Consider the following 19,256-nt stretch of genomic DNA (forward strand, 5'->3'; position numbering starts at 1 on the left):
AGTGCTACCAGGTAAGCTGGTTTTCTTGCAGTGCTTACTAAGCCGGTATTAAGTCTACAACATATTTTATCATAAGTAATAGACTTGGGGGCTGGCATGGTAAGTATAACTATGGAGTAAGAAAGAGAGTTATACCTCATATTTTTGCTGTATTTGTTTCACCATGTCAATCTCCAGATCCTGACTGTTGTGCACTTGATTCACATAGCCAGAGACAATATCTTCAATGCTCAGATGAGCATAATCAGTGATGTCTAACTTGGCCCGGCGGAGCTCCGGAAGTTCTTCCTTGGCAGAGCACTTGGCCAGCACGGTAGGTCGTCCCGGTTCGACAAACTCAATCCGGGTGATCTCAACGTCCGGATCATCTGGATGAGCCGGGCTGGGGATCTCCGGGTTCTCAGAACCTTCCATAGCTTGTTCAACAGTGGGAGCAGCGGTGGCATCAGGAGATGGTACAGCCGGCGACTCATCAGCAGAGGCATTAGGAGCAGCCGTTCTGAGTTCCGGCTCAGCCAGGACCGGCTCTTCGGCCGGCTTATTTTTCTTCGCCCTCTTGCTGGGCTTCACTTGTACACTGCAAGTCAAAGGGTTAGTGCAAAAACATGAGTAAGATAAGTACAAAATCAACTGATCATCATTACCCGGGAGTGGTTTTGAAAGCCGGCAAGCTGGACTGCATTGAGTCGCCGGAGGAAGGCGAAGTTCCCTGGTAGTTTGAGTCAGAAGAATTGAGTGGTTGACGAGGGACGCCCGCCAAAGGATATAAAGAATATAAGTCGGAGATAACCTCAGTCCGGCGCTTCCTTGATGCTTCGGATAAGCCGGAGGAGAGGTCTGCATCTTTGCTGGTTCGGGGCTGCCTCCGACTCTCATAAATCTGTCGCTTCAAAAGAAATTGAGGATCCTGATAAGCTAAAGGATGTGAAAATCTTACTTTCCGGGTTATTCTTCGGACTTTCTGTCTCGGCAAGGGCTCGGAGTCGGAGGAAATTATAGTTACCTCTTCATTCACTTCATGACTCGTTCCGGTGTCCTCCTGCTGATAATCCGTGTCAATAAGATGGTTAAAAAAGGAGCCTAAAGAGTCAAGAGCTACCTCTGACTCGGAGGTGTCTTCCAGACGAAGCAGGTCCGAGGCGTTAGGTTTATTCCCCTTCTTACGGGGAGCGGTTTTCCTGACGGCTTTCTTAACTTTTCGGGCTTTCTTGGCAGCTTCGTGGTCATACTTGACCTTCCAGAATTTATCATTAGCCTGTAAAATACAACAAAGGTTAGTAAGTTAAGACAAAATCGTTAAAATGGAAGGTGAAGTATTCAGGTCAATGGTTTACCGCTGGAGCCGGGTTAGCCTTGCAGAAAGGGCTTAAGCCCACTCTCCCGCAATCTGCCAGGCTCTCGTTCAGAAGAGACTTAGTTGTATCATCAATGACGTCCTCAGGTAAGTCGTCTGGACTATGCCGAAGAGGATCATCCTTCTGGCCCGTGTAATCACACATCAAGCCGGGGCGGCGGCTTAAAGGAATCACCCGCCAGGCAATCCAGACCCGGACCAGATCAATGCCATTTAGGCCGTTCCCCAGAAGAGCTTTGATTTTGTTGATGGTGGGAGTAAGTGGTTGACGTTCAGCTTGAGATAATTTGTCTGGCAAGGGGTGATTTGACTCCAGACGCAGGGCGCGAAAGCCGGGCAGAGGGTTCTCGTCAGCCGGAGAAGTGTCTTGGCAGTAGAACCATGTCTGGTTCCAATCTTTCGGGTGGCTTGGCGGCTCAGCATAAGGGAAGAGACAATCTCTCCGTCGTTGGATTGAGATTCCACCGAGCTCCAAGCTGGGCCCGTTGGCACATTCATTCTGGCGGTTCAAATAAAATAACTCCCTAAAGAGTAGCAAGCTGGGTTCTTCTCCGAGGTACACCTCACAGAACACTTGGAAGTTGCAGATGTTTGACACGGAATTGGGTCCGATGTCTTGAGGTCGCAGATCAAAAAAGTGCAGGACATCTCTAAAGAATTTTGAGCCGGGAGGAGCAAAGCCCCGGTTCATGTGATTAGTAAATATGACAACTTCCCCATCCTTGGGTTGAGGCCTCTCTTCTGACGGGTCAGGAGCACGATAGGACATGACCTCTTTCTTTGGCAGGTAACCCGTTTTCACGAAATCAGCTAAGATGCTGTCAGTGACGTTGGATCTAACCCAGTTGCATGTGACGGGTGCTTTGGGAGCCTTAGGCGGCATTGTGAAAGATGGAAGCCTATGACCAAAAAATTTCCGGTTCAAATTTAAGCCGGAGGAAAGTTTCAGTTCAGTATTCAAGATGGCGGCTTATGAAAGGGCCTAATGATATATGGCTAATTGTGTCAGGTTATTTAAGCCGCCGTGGATATCATGAGCAATTAAGTTATTTAACTCTATTATGAATGATCCGGAAATTTCACAAAGCATGGCCTCTTTTAAGACGGCGATATGAGCCGCCATGGCTAACAGATGCAGTTTTTGCCTAAGTGTTGCACAAACAAGTTTCACAGATTGGATCAAACAATCGTCCAGAAAAGAAAAATTTCTAGACCTAAAAACTGGTACAGAGAAGTTCATGAGCTCTAAATGAGGTCTTTTTGCAAGCAAAAGGGATCTGCTAGTATTGAAAATGGGTGTGAAACGACTACCGCCGAAGTTATGCACTACTCTTGGATCAAAGGAGGCCGTTGTTGAAGAACTGCGAAGGAATCGCGAGGAACCACGAAGAACACAGAAGAACTCGCGAACTCTAATGCGGATCTAATATACGGGACGGCGAGGACTTACTGGTGCTGATGAGCAGTGGAGGTTGCGCCGCGGTTCTCTGGTCAAGACAGGTCGATGCAGCGGCCTTAGTTGGTGCAGACGGGATGTGCGGCGGCAGCGGCGGAGCTCAGGCTCTGAAGCGTCGAGAGGAGGAAGACGATGGAAAGGGAAGAATGACGAAAACCTAAGGGCCGGGCCTACTTATAAGGGACGGCTGATGAATGGGCGCGAGAAACGAGGAGGCTGAAGACATGGTTATCCAGCTGCGGAGACGCCTCAATTTTCGGGACAGTTATTAGGATAAGGATCCGTTGAGATACGTTGAGCAAAACGTGCATTAATGGCGGATGATGTCACGGCGGGTTACCAAGAATCCAGAAGGTGACGTCACGGCGGGTTAAAGCCTTTGCGCAAACAGAAGCCAGAAGATTTTTTATTAAGGTATTGAAGATTGACATGAACCGGCTCAAATCAATCTGGGGCCTAATGTTGGGGATATAACTACTGGAGTCACCCGCCTAGGAGGGGCCGGGTTATGCTATGACGATCATCACATGAAGCCCAATCTCAAGTTTGAGGATGGCGGTTCAGTAATGGGCCTAAGGCCTAGAGGCGGCTTAAGGCCCGTAGTGATAAACCGCCGTTAAGGTATGACTTGTAGTGTAAGGCAAGAATAGTTAAGAGTCCGAGCCGGACACTGTTTATAAGACGGCCGGGACTCTGAGAGCCGCTGGGCGTTAACCTCTCTATATAAAGGGACGACACAGCGGCGGTTCAGGACAAGTAAGATCAGATCGATAGCCAGGCATAGCGGTTTAGCTCCCTGGTCATCGAAACCCTAAGTAATTCCACCTCAACTGGAGTAGGCTTTTACCTTCATCGTAAGGGGCCGAACCAGTATAATCCTCGTGTCCTTTGTCCCGTTTAACCCCTTTAAGCTTTCTAGTTGCGATGGCTCCACGACTAAGTCCTTGCACGAGGACATCTGTCGTGACTATTCCACGACAAGACTTGTTCTGGGATTTGCTCTGTTCAGCTTCAACGCTTGTGAAGAGCGGCAATGGTCAACAAATAATAAGCTAAACTGCAGTATATTACTCAAAATTTCAGGTAGCAATACATAGCTAAAGAATCCAGGCAACTTCTGGAAGATGGCACTGCATCTTCTTCAGATTCCAAATAAATGAGCTCCTCTGGAGTATGACAAGAGATTTTTCTTTCTGATCCAAACATGCCCGTTCCTGAAACCGGTTCTTGTACATCTCCAGAGAAACTGGTTCTTGAACAGTGACACACGTCATCAACGATCTCTCCTAACTGTTTCAGTTCGACGTGCATGACCAGTACTCGTTCACCAGTTTGCGGAAGAGAGATCCTTCAGTTTCCATGAGCTTCGTAGGTTTGTCATACTCCACTACTCTCCCTGGAAGTGTTCATATAGCTCATAAGTATGGAATAAAAACTCTATGATGCAGTCCTAATAAGTTGGCAGCAGCAATAAGACAAACATACCGTCATTCATTGCAAGTACCATATCACAGTCCATAACTGTTGGAATACGGTGGGCGACTGTAATAACGGTGCAATATTTGAACTCTGTCCGGATCGTTTTCTGAAGGACTTGTCTATAGAGGCCGTGGCTTCATCAAGAACTAAGATACGGCACCTTCTCAAAAGCGTCCGACCCAAACAAAAGAGCTGCCTTTGGCCCATGCTCCAGTTCGACCCATTTTCAGCAACTGTATGGCAAGATCTTGATTAGTACCACTAACAGTTTGAGAGATTTAGAGGCACGTGTATTTTGAATTCTGAAAGGGCTTGAGCAGAACTGTATGTTTGCCCAATTTGCTAGGGGCCTAAAATAAACGCGAGACCGAATTTTATATATGTATAGATACAGTGAGGTCTCCTCTCCTACCAAGTGAATCCAATCCCTGCTCCTTCTCCTGGACGGCTTCAAGAAGTTGACATTTGTCAAGAACCTGCGACACAATAGCATATAACTAATTTAGTGATTCCTTTTAAGACGCATGTATGCCATAAACAGAGAATGGTGACTTATCATTACGACCCCATAAATCAGTTTATTAATCCTGATTAGATAAGGTGCTTATTTTTCTGAAATTGTAGATATATTACACGTCTTACCTCTCATAATTGTTGATCCGAGAACTTCCCAAGAGGATCCAGATTATATCTTACTGTACCCTGAAAAAGTGTTGGATCTTGGGGAATGATGCCCAAACACGAACGCAGGTCATGTAAGCCTATCGTAGTGATGTCCACAGAGTCAATACTTATTTTCCCTCCAGCAGGTTCAACAAGGCGGAACAATGCACCGATTAAAGTTGTCTTGCCACTTCCTGTTCGACCAAAACTATACCAATCTTGTCTCCACCTTCAAACTTGCAAGTAATTCCATGTAGTACAAGGGGTGCATCTTCCCTGTATCTAATCTGTCAAATGAAAATAAATCACATAAAATTGTTAGAATTTCTTAAGGGTTTCACCTGGTCAGGCGTGCATGTACATATTTAAATTTGATTGCCTTCAAATCTCTAAGCTCCACACTGCCAACTTGGGGCCAATCTGGTGCCGGACGGTTTTCTTCAATAACTTCTACTGGTTCACTTTGTATGTCCATGTAGTGGTTCACCCTTTCCACAGATATTATTTGATTCACAAGGCTGCATTGCCTTTGAATATAGTTAACAAGAGTATTATTTAGGGAAAGACCATAAGAGAATGCCATTCCAACAAAACCTGCGCAAGTATGAACGGAAGTATTTAGTTTTCTGATGAGCAATGTTAATTTCTTCATAAACTGGATGATATTATGTAACTGTATTTCCAATGAGTTTGGCACATAGACATTGGGCATCTAAAGTGTTTCTAAAGGGAAAGTTGGATATATATACCACTAGGGTTTCGAGCCATTCACGGTTATCTAGTAGGCTTTCTTATCACAAGCTTAACCTTCATAACTCAATATCAGGAACCTATCAAAACAGAGGAAAAAAAATTCTTTGCAGTGCATATAAAATTCATTGCACATCTGATGCATGCATATAAAATTCAGTGCACATATTTGCAGTCATAGATCTTGTAAGCAACCATGAATTTCTCAAAAAATGTGAAACATGAATGGACTTCTCAAAGGAAAAATAAATGAGGCTTGACTCCATGTTGAGATTTCAATGGAATTTGGGGAATATGCATTTTACAACCCCAATCCTATGATCCAAAGGGCCCTTATAGGAAAAAATCCTAATGATTGAAATCCTCTCAAATTCCTATGAAAATCCTACAATCCAAAGAGGCTTTAAGCACAAATATTCCAGTTTGAGCCAGATATAATGATCATTCCGCATGTTGACATGTTTGTCATGCTGACTAGACGGTAAAAGCTGGCATCTATTTGTTGACATGGACGTCAATGATGCAGCTTTTTGACAAGATTGTCTATGTGGCCTTATTGCAATTACCACTTCTGAATTTTGCACCTTAGCCCCTCAAAATTCAGGACACCTCTACATTCTCCCGAGAGAAAGAGTGTCTGGTGACCTAGTGCACATTTTCCTAACATGTGGGCAGACCTTTTAGGCTTTTAGGATGGGATGAGACTTGGATTTTTGGTGCTTGAATCTGGTTCAATGTGTCAAAAAAAAATTTAGTTCAAACTATCAGTGTGACAAATATGTGGTTCCACATGAGATTTACTCTTCTTTTAAGTATGTCAGCAGGCTGTACTTTGATAAGATAATTAGTAACTAGCCAGCTACGATTTCTCAAGCCCAAAGAGCAATTTTGTGTTTCCATTGTACAATTAATATCACCTTTGTCCCTTCGGGGACATCCGATTAATATCACCTTTGTACTTGTAATAGAGTGGAAAGTTTATTACGGTACATAACATACAATCTAATAAAAAGGGAGATAATCAAAGTAAAAGCTATGACATGACAAACGGTATTTTTAGTGCATGGAAAAAAACAGGGGTTACATAAAGTACATTTATTCGAGATAAAAAAAAAGTACTCCCTCCGTTCCTAAATATAAGTCTTTTTAGAGATTTCAATATGGACTACATGCGGAGGAATTATATCATAACCTAAATAATGGGTAGCTGTTTGATTTTCTTGTTTCATACAAAGTGAAGGTAATAGAAAACCATAACGTGCCTTCAGTTTTGGATACCTCTCCGAGTACAGCAGCCAAAAAGGTTGACTTTCCTGATCCCACCTCTCCACAAATTGCTACCTTTTCTCCAGTTTTGACTGTCAAATTTATGTTCTTTAGAATTGGCTTTGATGGATTCCCATCGCACGAGAAACCACATGAGTTCATCGCTATTGGATAATCGATGCTCACACAGTATTTCTTCCCAATTTGCCGGTTCAGCTCTGGTGCATCAAGAAACTTCGATATCCGAGTGAAAGCAACCTTAGCTTGTACCACAACTGCAATAACATCTGGTATTGACCTAACTGGGTCTTGCACGAGACGCAGAGTTGCCACAGTTGTGAAGACATTGCTAGCGTCAAGAGGGGTTTTCAAAAGATAGCATGTTAGAAAGGTTGCCGCCGAAACCAAAACAGGACACTGTTCTAAGCCCTCCTAAGCTGGAATGCTGACAACCACTTGTAATCAACCTCCCTTAACCCCTCTATGACCTTCTTGAAGTGAGCTTCCCATGCATAAAGTTTCAATACCCTCATATGAACTAAGGATTCAGTCATGGCCTTCAATCTAACATCTTGTGCTTCCATAAGTTTACTCTGAAATTTGTGCTGGAGTTTAGCCAAAGGAGCATTGCAGAGTACGGTGAGAATGATGACAACCAACGATGAAACCATTGCAGCACCAACTGTGTTATACAGAATTGCCAGAGCAATGCAAAGCTGAACAGTTGTTGTCCATGTTTGATGGAACCACTATGGGAATTCCCCAATCCAGTAGGCATCGACAGTCACATAGTTCATAATTTCTCCAGAAGAGTGCTCCATTTTTGCTGCATTTGATAGATTCTGTTGCTTCTTATAAATAGCTTCTGACAGAAATGATCTTACCTGGAGTCCTAATCTCCGTGTACGGAAATACCACTGTCTCTGCGACAACGATTCACAGCATTTGCAGACAAACAATGTGGCAGTCAGCACAAAGCCTTCATACTTAAAAGGTTTCTCTCCCAATTGATGCATTGATGAATGCTTTCAGAAGCAATGGGCCTGCAGATAAGGTAAGAATCTTGAGCAAAGCAAAGAAACCTGAGACCATGATTGCACGCTTGTGACAAGAAACAATAGTCCAGAAGAATGATGGTGTGGCATGTGACTGCAACTGTTTCTTGCTATCCAGCTTCTCCAAGAACATCAAGTACTGGTTTTGTGCTCGATCTCTGGCACTTAAAAGCGGAATGTCTTTGTCCTCAAGAGGCTTATATAAACCATTACCAGCTCCTCCATAACCCTCTTCCTCTTGGCTGTGCCGAAAGCCATAAAGAAGGAAGAGAATTGCACCTGGTAGGGACAGAACATCTAAGCAAGCCTTGACGGTGATCGCTTTCTCTGCAACGATGTGATGAACCGAGGAACAAGAGATGAATGCCGCATAGATGGTCAGCAAGACGGACCAAAATCGAACGAGTGCCGCTCAATAAATCGAGGCCCGATGCTGAAAGCGAAGCTGGCAAGGATCAAACAGAATCCTTGAGATAATGTCACGAGCCACCAGTGCGGCAGGTAAACAGGAGAATCCAGACTGAAGAAATTCCCCAGCATCCACAGCCCTAGGCCAAGATAAACCAAACCTAGGCAGCCACTGAAGACCACCGCAGCCAACTGCAGCGGTGAACCGAGTGTGGAAAGCTGCCGCGCAGGCGCAGCGCACCGTTGCCAAACCCCGCCAGATGATTCGTGCAGGTGGAGGAGTCGAATGTTTCGTTCCATGCACATGGAAGTGCATCTTGGTTGGAGCATACCGGGCTCCCGCACAGGTTCACCATCCAAGAACCTGAAGCAATGGCCAAGTATTGGAGTGAGATTCTTAGCTTGATTTAGTCCTCATCAATCAACAAAGAACAAAAATGTATGCACGAGTGACCGTCAGTTAACTAAAGTAGATCAGGAATTAAACATACACACGGCTGCGTAGAAAAGACTGACAAGTAGCCACAAATCCTGCCAATACTGAAGAAATCAGGACAATGCGCGGAAGCGAAGAACGCAAACCTAAATTTAATCCCTTTTCTCTTCCTCCTCCTCCTCCTCCTCGCCGTCGCCGCCGGCCGCGGGCTTAACAGTGCCTCGACGGGCCGTAGCTATTGGCCTTTTCATCAGCGGGGGCCGGGGGACGGAGCACGCGCGCTCGTCACTGCTGGCGTCGGGCGTGGCGTGCCCCGCGACGCCTCCCCTCCGCCTCCAATGGGATCTGCTGCCGTCAACGTATTTAATCTGCATTTCGCAGTCGAAGTAGATCCACGAAATTGCTCAAGGCGTCGGCGAAGTTTCCTTGGGGTCAGTCGTCCCCTGCAGGTCAGTTTGTAAAATACTCGTACGAGGCAATGTGGCGACCAGCGACCGTCCTGTGGTTGGCCTGCGGCGGTGAGGGGGCGGTGGTGGGCGTGGAGGGAGGAGATGGAGCTGCGGTCAATACAACAGAGGGTGTTCGGAGATGAACAAGAACATAGAGAGAGAGAAAAAAAATTGATACGCAAGCCCTCATACATACGCATACACTCACCCCTATGAATGCACGCACGCACATCCTATTCCTATGAGCATCTCCGAGAGACTGAGTCGAGATATCATCTTGAGATTTACGAAGTCATCGTAGGCGCCTCATCATCGACAGAACGTCTCCTAGCACTGAAAGCGCATCGCGAAAAAAGAAGAGTGAATTGCATAGAACACTGAACCTTCCTCCATAACACCCCCCAGAACAAAATCCTATGCGGCCTGGGTCGAAGACCCTCTCCAGCCGAGGACACGTGGCAAAAACGAATCTCAAAGCATGTAGGCCTTTTTCTTCTTTTGCTCGCTCGCTGCGGCAGTGCCGGTGCCGTCCCCGCCCCTCGGCTGCTCTCCTCGGCGCACCGGGAAGCCCACCCTTGAGGCGCTTCTCCGGCTCGCTCCCCGTCGCCGCCACCCCGGCTGCTCTCCTCCGTCGTCTACGACCGCCCTACTTGGCGCCCCAGCAGCTCGTCCTGCTCGTCGCGTAGCTCCCCACCGGCGCTCTGCTCCATCCACGGCCACCGGCCAGCTCCTCTGCTCCGTCGACATCCTACAGGCTACATGGTGATAGACTGGTGTGACCGTGGGATGGAAGGAACGGGATTATAGAGAATTAATTGGAATTGGAGAATTAATTGACTTGCCTTGCCAAGTGTCCTGTGATGGAGAGGGTCTCACGATTGAAGCGTGCAACCCAGGTCGCATAGGATCCCCCCGGTTGAATTCAGATGGGTGGGGCCCCTCCCCTGATTTCATCCAATCAAAAATTGCCGCGTGAGCCCTTACGTAAATTAAGTAGGAATCTGTACGTACGTGTAGCAAAGCCCATCAGGTATGACAGTCTTGTGATGAGTTTTGTGAAGGAAAGACTTCGACCAACTCCAGAGCCAAGAAAACAAACTTGAGACTACAAAATGCGTGAATAGTACTCCCTCCGTTTCTAAATATAAAACCTTTTAGAGATTTCAATAGAGACTACAAACGGATGTATATAGACATATTTTAGAGTGTAGATTCATTTATCTTGCTCTGTATATAGTCTATATTGTAATATCTAAAAAACCTTCTATCTAGGAACAGAGGGAGTATCTTTTATGTAGTGTCGATTTTGTTTTTTTTTCGGCCAAACTACCAGAGAGTCATTCCTCAGCAAAACTTTCCACACGAGTTTTACGCCAGACCATATTTGTTAAAAAAAATCATAAATTCTTGACACTTTTTGATTTTTCTAAATTTATTTTTTTCCTTTCGGGTGCATTGGCCCCAATGTTCCAAAGATCCGCCTCGATGGAACACCAACTAGTCTTGGATGACATCAACAAATAAATACCGATCACTATACACGGGGGAGGGGGGGAGCATTAGTCTTATCTGATAAAATACCCCTGAAATAATCATGTCATGCAAAGTAAGCTTTATAAACAGCTCATAATCAAATAGTAATACAATCTGCATGTGCTGATACCATGCTTACATTCAAGAGGCTTGTTGATGTACGGGCATCAACAGCACTGAAAGGGTCATCCCTAATAATACCATGCTTCAATAAGTAAGCGGGCAGTTCCATAGATTCAAATGAAAGCCATTAAATCAAGCTAGAAGACATAACACTCCACTAGCTATATTAACAACTAGTACAAATGTCTACTCCAGTGACAGAAATACACAAAGAACCGGAAGAGGATAGGAGAGGAACTGTTATATAGGCATTGCAGAACCACTAGAGTCTAGTTAATATGAAGAACCACTGCTCACTTAACTACTGACTCCCGCGAATGTGAATCAACTGATGATTCAAATGGAAATTTGGAAACGAAGTACTAAAAACAGTTCAAGTCGGCAAGCATCATAATAATCACAAATCAGACAACAACATACACTAGTTTTTCTTTTTCAGTTCTTGAAAACCAAACACCATGGTCCACGTACCAAGCAGCAGCAGGGCTTCTCTGATACACTAAAGATTCATTAACATCGGAGTTGATGTGCCACAGTTCATTCAGAAGGAAACAACCATGTTGGACTCATCGGCTTGCCATCTGGTGCCCAAAAGTTGTGCTCTGCTATATCTGCAGCAAATGGCGCCAATGTACCATCTCTCAAGTTGTACATGAACTTATCAAACAGGGGACCATTTTTAGCATGGCAAAGATATCCATCGATGAAGTAGATAACATTGCCTTCCACCCCGTCATACTCCGACGCATGAAACGATTTGCTGCTGCACGGGCTGATGAAGATACAGTCGCCATCCAACGTGTTGATCTCAGTAAATCGAAGAGGTTCCATGCTTAAATCCACAACATATACTCCAACCTTGCAAATATTGTTCCAGCTCTCACCGCCACCCAAGTATCTGGCGATGAGCAACAATTTTCCATGCCATTCTACCAAGTTCCACCTCTGTTTGTAGCTGTCCTTGACCTCAGGCAGCTCGGCCAGGCAACGATCGACACGAGAAACCATCAGCCCAGAGTCGTCGTCATCGTCTGTTATCTCGACGACAAAGAGGTTTGTGGTGAGCTGGCTGAGCACATAAAGCTTCCCCTGGTAGAAGGTGATATCACTGAACTTGCTGATGCAGCCACCAAGGCACACGCACCACGACGTCATCCCAGGCCGCCAGAGAGCGAGCTTGGCCCCGTTCCTGTGCACAGAGAAGGCAGCCACAATGCAATTGGACCCAGAATCAGGCGAGGAGGACAAGATCACCTTGCAGAACGACATCACGTACTGTGGGGCGTTGATGGTGCACTCAACCACACCAGAGCCACCGACGATGGGGAGGGATCTACTGTGGGCATCGACGAAATGGGAAGACGCGGATGGAGGCGGGAGGTGGAGCACGTCCCGGGAGAAAGGGTTCATCAGGAAGCACTCGCCGTCGCCAAAGTAGCGACCTTGGTTCGGCCGCACGCCGGCGAGCCAGCCCTCGAACGAGCCCACGCAGCGGACGTCGTCGGCCGCCACGTCCTCGGGCAGCGGGATGCGACGCGTGCCCGTCGTGACACCGTCGGGGGAGAAGCTGGAGAAGGTGAAGTCCGCGTGGACGAGCAGGGGCAGCGGCGGCGGCGGCGGCCGGTGGAGGCGCGCCGCCGCGCGCCAGGCGGCGCAGACGGAGCGCATCCTGGCGCGGTCCTCGACGCAGGGGAGGCGGCCGGCCACGATCCCGAGGATGTCCGGCGGGACGTCCGCCCACGGCCGCCGCTGCGGCTCGAGGCCTGCGACGACGAGGCTTGACGTGTCAGGAGGCATTTCGTCGAGCACCTTGCCTGCACGGCCGCCAGCGACGACGGGAATGTGTGGAAACGGGGAGGGAGGGCTCTGGCCTGAGGCCCCTGTGCCGGAGGCTGTGGCCGTCGGAGCTCGCCTTGGGGAGGTCGGCGTGTCTTGCGGCATTGGAGTTTGCGTCACGACCGGAGCTCCTTCCATGGATTGATCACAGGATACGGAAAGAGTTGGGAGGGGAGAGGTACAGGTGAGACGCAGAGAGTTGAGAGTGACACGCCCCTTGTATCTCTCACGAAACACATGCTTACAGGTGGGCCCTCAGTCTCAACCCAGCTTACAGAGCCATCTTCAATACTTTTTTTATTGTCGTTGAGAGAATCACGAGAAGACAAAACACTATTGCGCTATGGGCTACCCCATCCTATATAACCTAAGGGATTGATCCCCACTAAACTATTTATCTTAACATGCAAGCACGCCACGTCACCATATAATTATGGATGAGATAAAGCTCACATTAACATGCAACCATGCATCATAAAGACCCACCACCACAGGCAACCATGCATGGGAAAATAATTATCATTCTATTGTTCAGCTTATATTCAACTAGTCAATGTGTACATGCAATGCACGTTAATTTGAAAATACATTAAGTGCATGCGGATATTAAGTAGGATATTATTTGCGCGTTATTATATGTTAGCACTATTTTGACATGAAATTAACTGCACGCTAAACGTATTGAGCGCTCGACATTGAAGCAGTCTAGGTCATTGGATTGATATGATTTGATGGCCGAGATTAATTGATCTGCCCCTTTGGGTCTTTTTATATTGGTATAGATAAATATTTTATCAAATATAATTAGACGTACGTATTTTTTATTTTGGTTCATGTGTTCTTAATCTAAAAATTTATATTCCACACAATCAATTATTGAAATATATTGCAACCAATTCCCGCAGCAACGGGTGAGGCATCATCTAGTTATAAGAAGAGTTCGAGCCTCCCAATTTTCAAGGTTATAACAATCAAATTATTGCATCGGTCATAGGAAAGAATTTGGCCTTTTCTGACCTTTTAATTGTCGCGGCATGAACATTTTGGCTTATTCAAGGTGCTACAACCATTGTAGCAGGGAGACCTAGGTTTGCAACCCGGAGATGAAATTTTGTACATGATATTACTCTTTTTTATCATAGGGTTAAATCTATACATAAGGCTCAGCTGATGGCTTTCCGTTCTATGGAACATAACATTTAAAAAGCGATTAAATTAAGTTGATTATGTGTCATTTTGAACAACCTTCAGGTCTCAAAATTAATTCCACTAAAGCGGGATCTTCTGTGTTGGTAAGGCCAAAGAGGAGGAGAGTCAGTACATGTAATTGTTTGGCTGTAAGGTTGGATCGCTTCTGTTTATGTACCTCGGGATGCCCATTCATCATCATAAGCTCACCAACAACGAATGAAGAATTATTGAAGACCGTTTTGGAAAGAAGTTCAGCAGTTGCAAGAGTAAGCTCGGAAATGGGATTCCTTCTGTTTATGTAACATATGGGGGTCGACTTACCCTCATCAACGATGACCTTACTAGTCTACCGATGTCACGGTGCATGAGAGCACATGACACTAAGGGCTGAGCTTATCCAGGTGTCCAACCCCCAATAATGTACACAAGGCCCCTTTGTCGATTCGAGGGTGGCACGATGAATACGGATGTAGACGTCTGCGAAGATAGTCTAATACACCGGAAGTTTACCCAGTTTCGGTCAGCATGGTTGTGTAATACACCAGTGGTCCCCTAAGGCAGCGGCAAGACGAGGGGAAAGAGAGGAGGGCTCGGCGGTCACCGGCCGTGGCGTTCCCCCGTGTTGCCAGATCGGGGCGACGCGGGGGCATTTCCCTCGTTCGGTTACTGTATGAATCACGCCGCCTTGTAGACAACAAGAAATATCGATGTCCTCCTCTCAAATGGCACCTCTTTCTCCAGCTTTGGATGTCACTAGGGAAACAACAGGATGCTGACCTTATGCGGGAGGCTATGGGGAAGATCATGAGCTTCCATGTTATCGCTCGCCAACCGTTTTCAGCTGCTTGACTTTGTTTGGACGTTGGAGCCTGCGTGCTCTTGTGTGGTATTGGGGCCGCTTGTCCCTTAGTATCACCTCATTTTGCTCATTTCGTGCCCAGTCCAGTGCTGTAATGCACTTTATGTTTTACTCTCTGAGTGTTGTGACCTTTATTAATTTAAAGCGGGACGCTCCTGCGTTTTCGTTCTAAAAATAACTGGATTACTGACTTGCACCAGGAATCTCACATAAACTTTGCAATAATTTTAGAAAACAACAGATATCCCTATTTATAAACTGAACAAAATTTCTCCTCTTGTCTTACAGGATTCAAATAGAACAAAACTGAAAAGGCATTCCTAATTTATATCCTAGTCTACATACGGTAAGTTTCAGACATGAAAGAAAACTAAGAAGAGGATTACTCTGGAGACAGCAGGCAACCCTAGAAAGCTTAAACATTTACGAGAAGAAAGCCTCATTGTTCAATCTCACAGTAAAAAATGCCGAAAGGTATGACTACTCTCGAGAGTAGTACACCCGAGTTCGGAAAACTTTGAAAAAATGTGACAAAGTAAAATCCAAAAAATCTGAAATTTTGAGATAACAAACTATACCAAATGTTTGGGCTTCTTGCAAAATTTTAGCCAAAAGTAACATTCGAGGAGCTCTCACCAAAAAAAGCCAAAATCACTGCTCAAACAGTGCACAAAACTTTGAACATTGATTTTGTTTTTGTTTTGGCGAGAACTCCTCTGGTGTTATTTTTGGCTGAAATTTTGCTAGCAGCTCGTATGGGTTTTCCTTTTTTTTTTTTGCAAACTCGGGTGTAGTATAGCCGAGAGTAGAAAATCCAGTCTCATTATGTAGTCCTGAAAAATGCGTAGGTGCCTGCAAACATGTTGTTTCCATGAAAATATCCTGGGAGAGGTGCCTGCAAATGTGTTGCTTTCAAGGTTCTCTCACTCTAATGGTGTGATAGTCTTTCACGTTTCTGATCATTCACTTTTTTCGAAGAGATCGGAGTTCGATCTACCTGGAGATTAGATAGATGGAAGTCACTTTGTTCAGCTATGGTCATCTTCTAGCTTGCAAGCCATCCCAACAGAAGTGGATCATATCTCTGCTTGCAAGAAGCAGCTCGAGTATAAAAAAATGTCCAGTCCTTCTCTTTTTCTAATTGACATTTTATTCTTTTTTAATCCTCACTCAACTCATCGCCAGCTCCACACCACAGGAGCACAAGCTTGCTAATCTCCTAACTCAGATCAGCATTGCAGAGGTCTCCGTAGAGACGCTGCTTTCCAAGTCTGTGTGATTTCTCTCTTGCTGCCTGCTTTCGTTGAGGAGTACTGGTTGTTCCAAACTCGACCCTCTCGCTCATCTGTTGCGCTAATGGTTTGCTTGCTTGCTGTGGAGAGGAGCTTAACTGTTCTGTCGGAGTTCTGCCAAAGAATCAGTACTAGTTCACTTCTCTGCGCTATAATTTAGAATTCTGATGTATCCCATTTCTAAAAGATGCCCCAACTGCCGGTGCACTCATCCTGTTGGTCATTTTCGCTCTCTTCATATATAGACTTGTCCATACTGTACGTGATTGTCACACACATCTATTGTTGCTTCGTGCATTGCTTCTCTTACGTGAGGAACCTAGTTATTTATAGATACGTGAGAGTGCAAACTTCATTGCTTCACCAAATATCACGTGTCTACCTTTTATTTCCTCCTTCAAGCTAGTGTAAGCATAATTGTCGAGGAATCAACATATCCAAGGCGCAACCAATGTATGCATTGAAGACATGCCACAAGTTGGGGTCTACCCGGTTAAGAAAATATGTTCCATATGCTTAGAAACAACACTATAATGTTCCCAAGCACTTCTCTCTCCATTACCTATCCGTAAAATCTCATTCTTCTTTACAAGCTTTCCTATCCTATTCCCTAGTTCGACAAACAACTAATAACATGACTAAAGGAACAATAAAAAATTGCTTGCCAAAATCTTGATGTCGGTGACTGCCGTCCCAATGTACGAACGATCCGTCGTTAAGAAAGAACTCTCTATATGGTTTACACAGCCGTCTAGATTGTGAATCACGCCGGTGCTTGCTAGCTTTCTCGCCTGTCCACTGGCTGGATTCTTGGGGGCAGGCGACTTACGGTCCATCATCATTATTGATGATGGCGAGCGTGTGACATTCGCCACCTTTTGGGACAATTCCTCGCTCCAGAGTGGCGTCGTTGACAAGAGACGGCATGCCACGTAGTAGTCCTCCCACGTGGTTGCCTCGCCCGAAAGATACCCCATTTGATCAGCACTTGAGGAGAAGACGTTGACCCCACGTGGATAAGTCGGTGTTGCATGATCATGTGGGTAATTTCTCGCAGCTAAATAATCCGACGGAGGGTGATCTCCAACAGAAGAATTTGCTCCCCAACAACAAATTGTCATTCTGTGCATTATCAGCTCGAACTTTTATTCAAGCTTGAACCTTGGAGGGGTGTGCGTGCAGCAAGTCGATGTGGGGCTAGTAGTACGCTAATGTTTTAGCTACTAAAGACCCTTCATTAATAGTGATGTTTGGCATACCTCCAAAGGTTGACTGTTTTCCATATAAAGTTTGGCATGGGGAACAAACCAAAGCATTATGTGGTGGCTGGTTTTATACCAAAACTCGACCATGGTAATGTCATGTTAAATTCCTGACAACACCAATCTGAGGATAGTGAACACGTAAGAGATCCGGATGTTGCACACGGGAACGATTTTACACATGTCCATGCCCTTGGAACAAGGCAATACCCTACTTCATGCTTGATGTTTGTTGGTCTGGCCTGATATGAGAACTAGGTTTTTGTGTTTACAAGGGGGTTGATATCGAGATTGTCTAGGGGCCGAAGCCTCACATGTCTTGCTAGAATAAGGTGCTTGGGGGCTTTGCATTGCGGACCTTGGCAGATTTGGGCGGTACCTTAGACTGTGTTGTCTCTGGCTACATGCGTGTTGGATCGCAACTTCCTTATGATGATACAGATGTGTCCACATTTAGGGCTTTCACGGTCATCACCAGCATCAATCAAAAAGATAGTTCTTTCTAGCATGACAACATGACCCATGACAGCCCTTCGCAACCGTTGTCCACATCTTTTCGGTATTCCATCACGTGAGGACAAAACGGTTCGCAATTAAATACACAACTGGATTCATTTGGTCCGCACTTTAACAGTTCGATAGCGGGTAATTTGTCACAGCTAAATAATCTGATAGAGGGAGATCTTTGAAGACCAGGGAGTAACTTACAGTGTAACATCCCAAATTTTCAAATTTGGAATGTTATACTTAGGTCATTCATGCATATCATATTTTATTGCATATCCGCTTTGCGACACTCGAAATTCTAAGCAACTCAAGGACCCTCGGAGAGAGTTGGGGATTTCACCGTCTTCATATTTGAAATTTTATCAAATATTGGAACGAGGGTCATTTGTTTTAATTATTTTTCTCTCCAAAAAATATTTCATATCAAAATATATGAGAGGGGATAATATGACTTCCCCAAAATAATGAAATATTGGAGGAAAAATATTAAAAACAAATAAAAATTTTTATTGGATTTTATTGCTATTTTATTTGAATTAGAAAAAATATGCGTTTTTCAAAATAGCATTAGAGTCCTAAATAAATGTTCACCTTGTTCGATAGATTTTTAGAGGACGGGGAAAATTTATTTCAGGATTTTTCGAGTCCGTTTAGTATTTCTTTTCTTTGTTTTTCTGCGCGTCAGAATATTTTTATTTTTTTAAAAAGTTACCGCCTTACCGGGCCGTGTCCGCCTGGGACACCGACCCGGCCGGCCCTTTAAGAGGCGAGGCCTCGAGCCGCCGCCAGCCCCAGCCCGCCCGCGCGCCCCGCCAAACCCTAAGCCGCCGCCGCCTCGTGAGCCGCCGCCGCCGCCGATCTCCACCGAGCCGCCGCCGTTGACTTTTGTCCGGTCGTTTTTTTAGAAACCCTAGCCCGTTTTTTTATTAGATCGGTTTTTTTTCGGTTTGGTAAACTGCGGACATTCGTTCGTACGTTCGTTTTAACGAACGCCGTTCACCCGTTAGTCACAGACAGCGAACGTTCGTTCGTTAGCCTGCTCGTCAGTTTTTCTTTTTCTAGGGTTTTCCGCGATTATTTTCGATCGCGATTTCTGACCCGATTTTCAATTTAGTTTATCTTTTCGCTCGTTTATCGGAATCAGGCGATTCAAGTGCCTAGATCTTCGTCTCGAAGCCCTCTTTCCGTTTAACCAACTTGAACAAGATTTTGGTACTGTAAAATTTGACTTTAGTCCCAATTAGTAATCGGATCTTATTTCTTTCGCAGTTTGAGTTTCGTTGCTCCGTTTGATTTGTTTCTTTTTGCAAACCGGAGTTCTTCAGTTGAACTTTCTG

At 45.4% G+C, this 19,256-nt stretch overlaps 1 protein-coding gene and 2 pseudogenes across 2 annotated transcripts; all 3 read right to left on the bottom strand.

Annotated features, from left to right (window-relative positions):
- Window positions 1-4,096: 4,096 nt before the first annotated feature.
- LOC109760781 (ABC transporter C family member 10-like) lies at window positions 4,097-5,727 on the bottom strand (annotated as a pseudogene).
- Window positions 5,728-6,794: 1,067 nt separating this feature from the next.
- Window positions 6,795-8,838, bottom strand: LOC123495167 (ABC transporter C family member 10-like; annotated as a pseudogene).
- A 2,075-nt stretch (window positions 8,839-10,913) lies between these two features.
- On the bottom strand, window positions 10,914-13,032 carry LOC109760782 (F-box protein At2g26160-like). Of its 2 annotated transcripts, XM_040397111.3 has the most exons (2): window positions 12,249-13,032; window positions 10,914-12,161 (listed from the first exon to the last, which is right to left on the bottom strand). In XM_040397111.3, the coding sequence occupies exons 1-2, from the start codon at window positions 12,944-12,946 to the stop codon at window positions 11,510-11,512; spliced, it is 1,350 nt and encodes a 449-aa protein (XP_040253045.1). In that variant the 5' UTR covers window positions 12,947-13,032; the 3' UTR covers window positions 10,914-11,509. The 2 variants fall into 2 exon arrangements, with proteins under 2 accessions (XP_040253045.1, XP_073361067.1); XM_073504966.1 differs by having other exon boundaries at window positions 10,914-13,032.
- Between the last annotated feature and the right edge of the window lie 6,224 nt (window positions 13,033-19,256).

The sequence above is a fragment of the Aegilops tauschii genome, chromosome 7 (genome assembly GCF_002575655.3).
Source record: "Aegilops tauschii subsp. strangulata cultivar AL8/78 chromosome 7, Aet v6.0, whole genome shotgun sequence".
NCBI classification, from domain to species: Eukaryota; Viridiplantae; Streptophyta; class Magnoliopsida; order Poales; family Poaceae; genus Aegilops; species Aegilops tauschii.

Excerpts from the sequence above, each read along its gene's own strand:
- LOC109760782 (XM_073504966.1), bottom strand. The coding sequence starts at position 12,946 with ATGGAAGGAGCTCCGGTCGTGACGCAAACTCCAATGCCGCAAGACACG.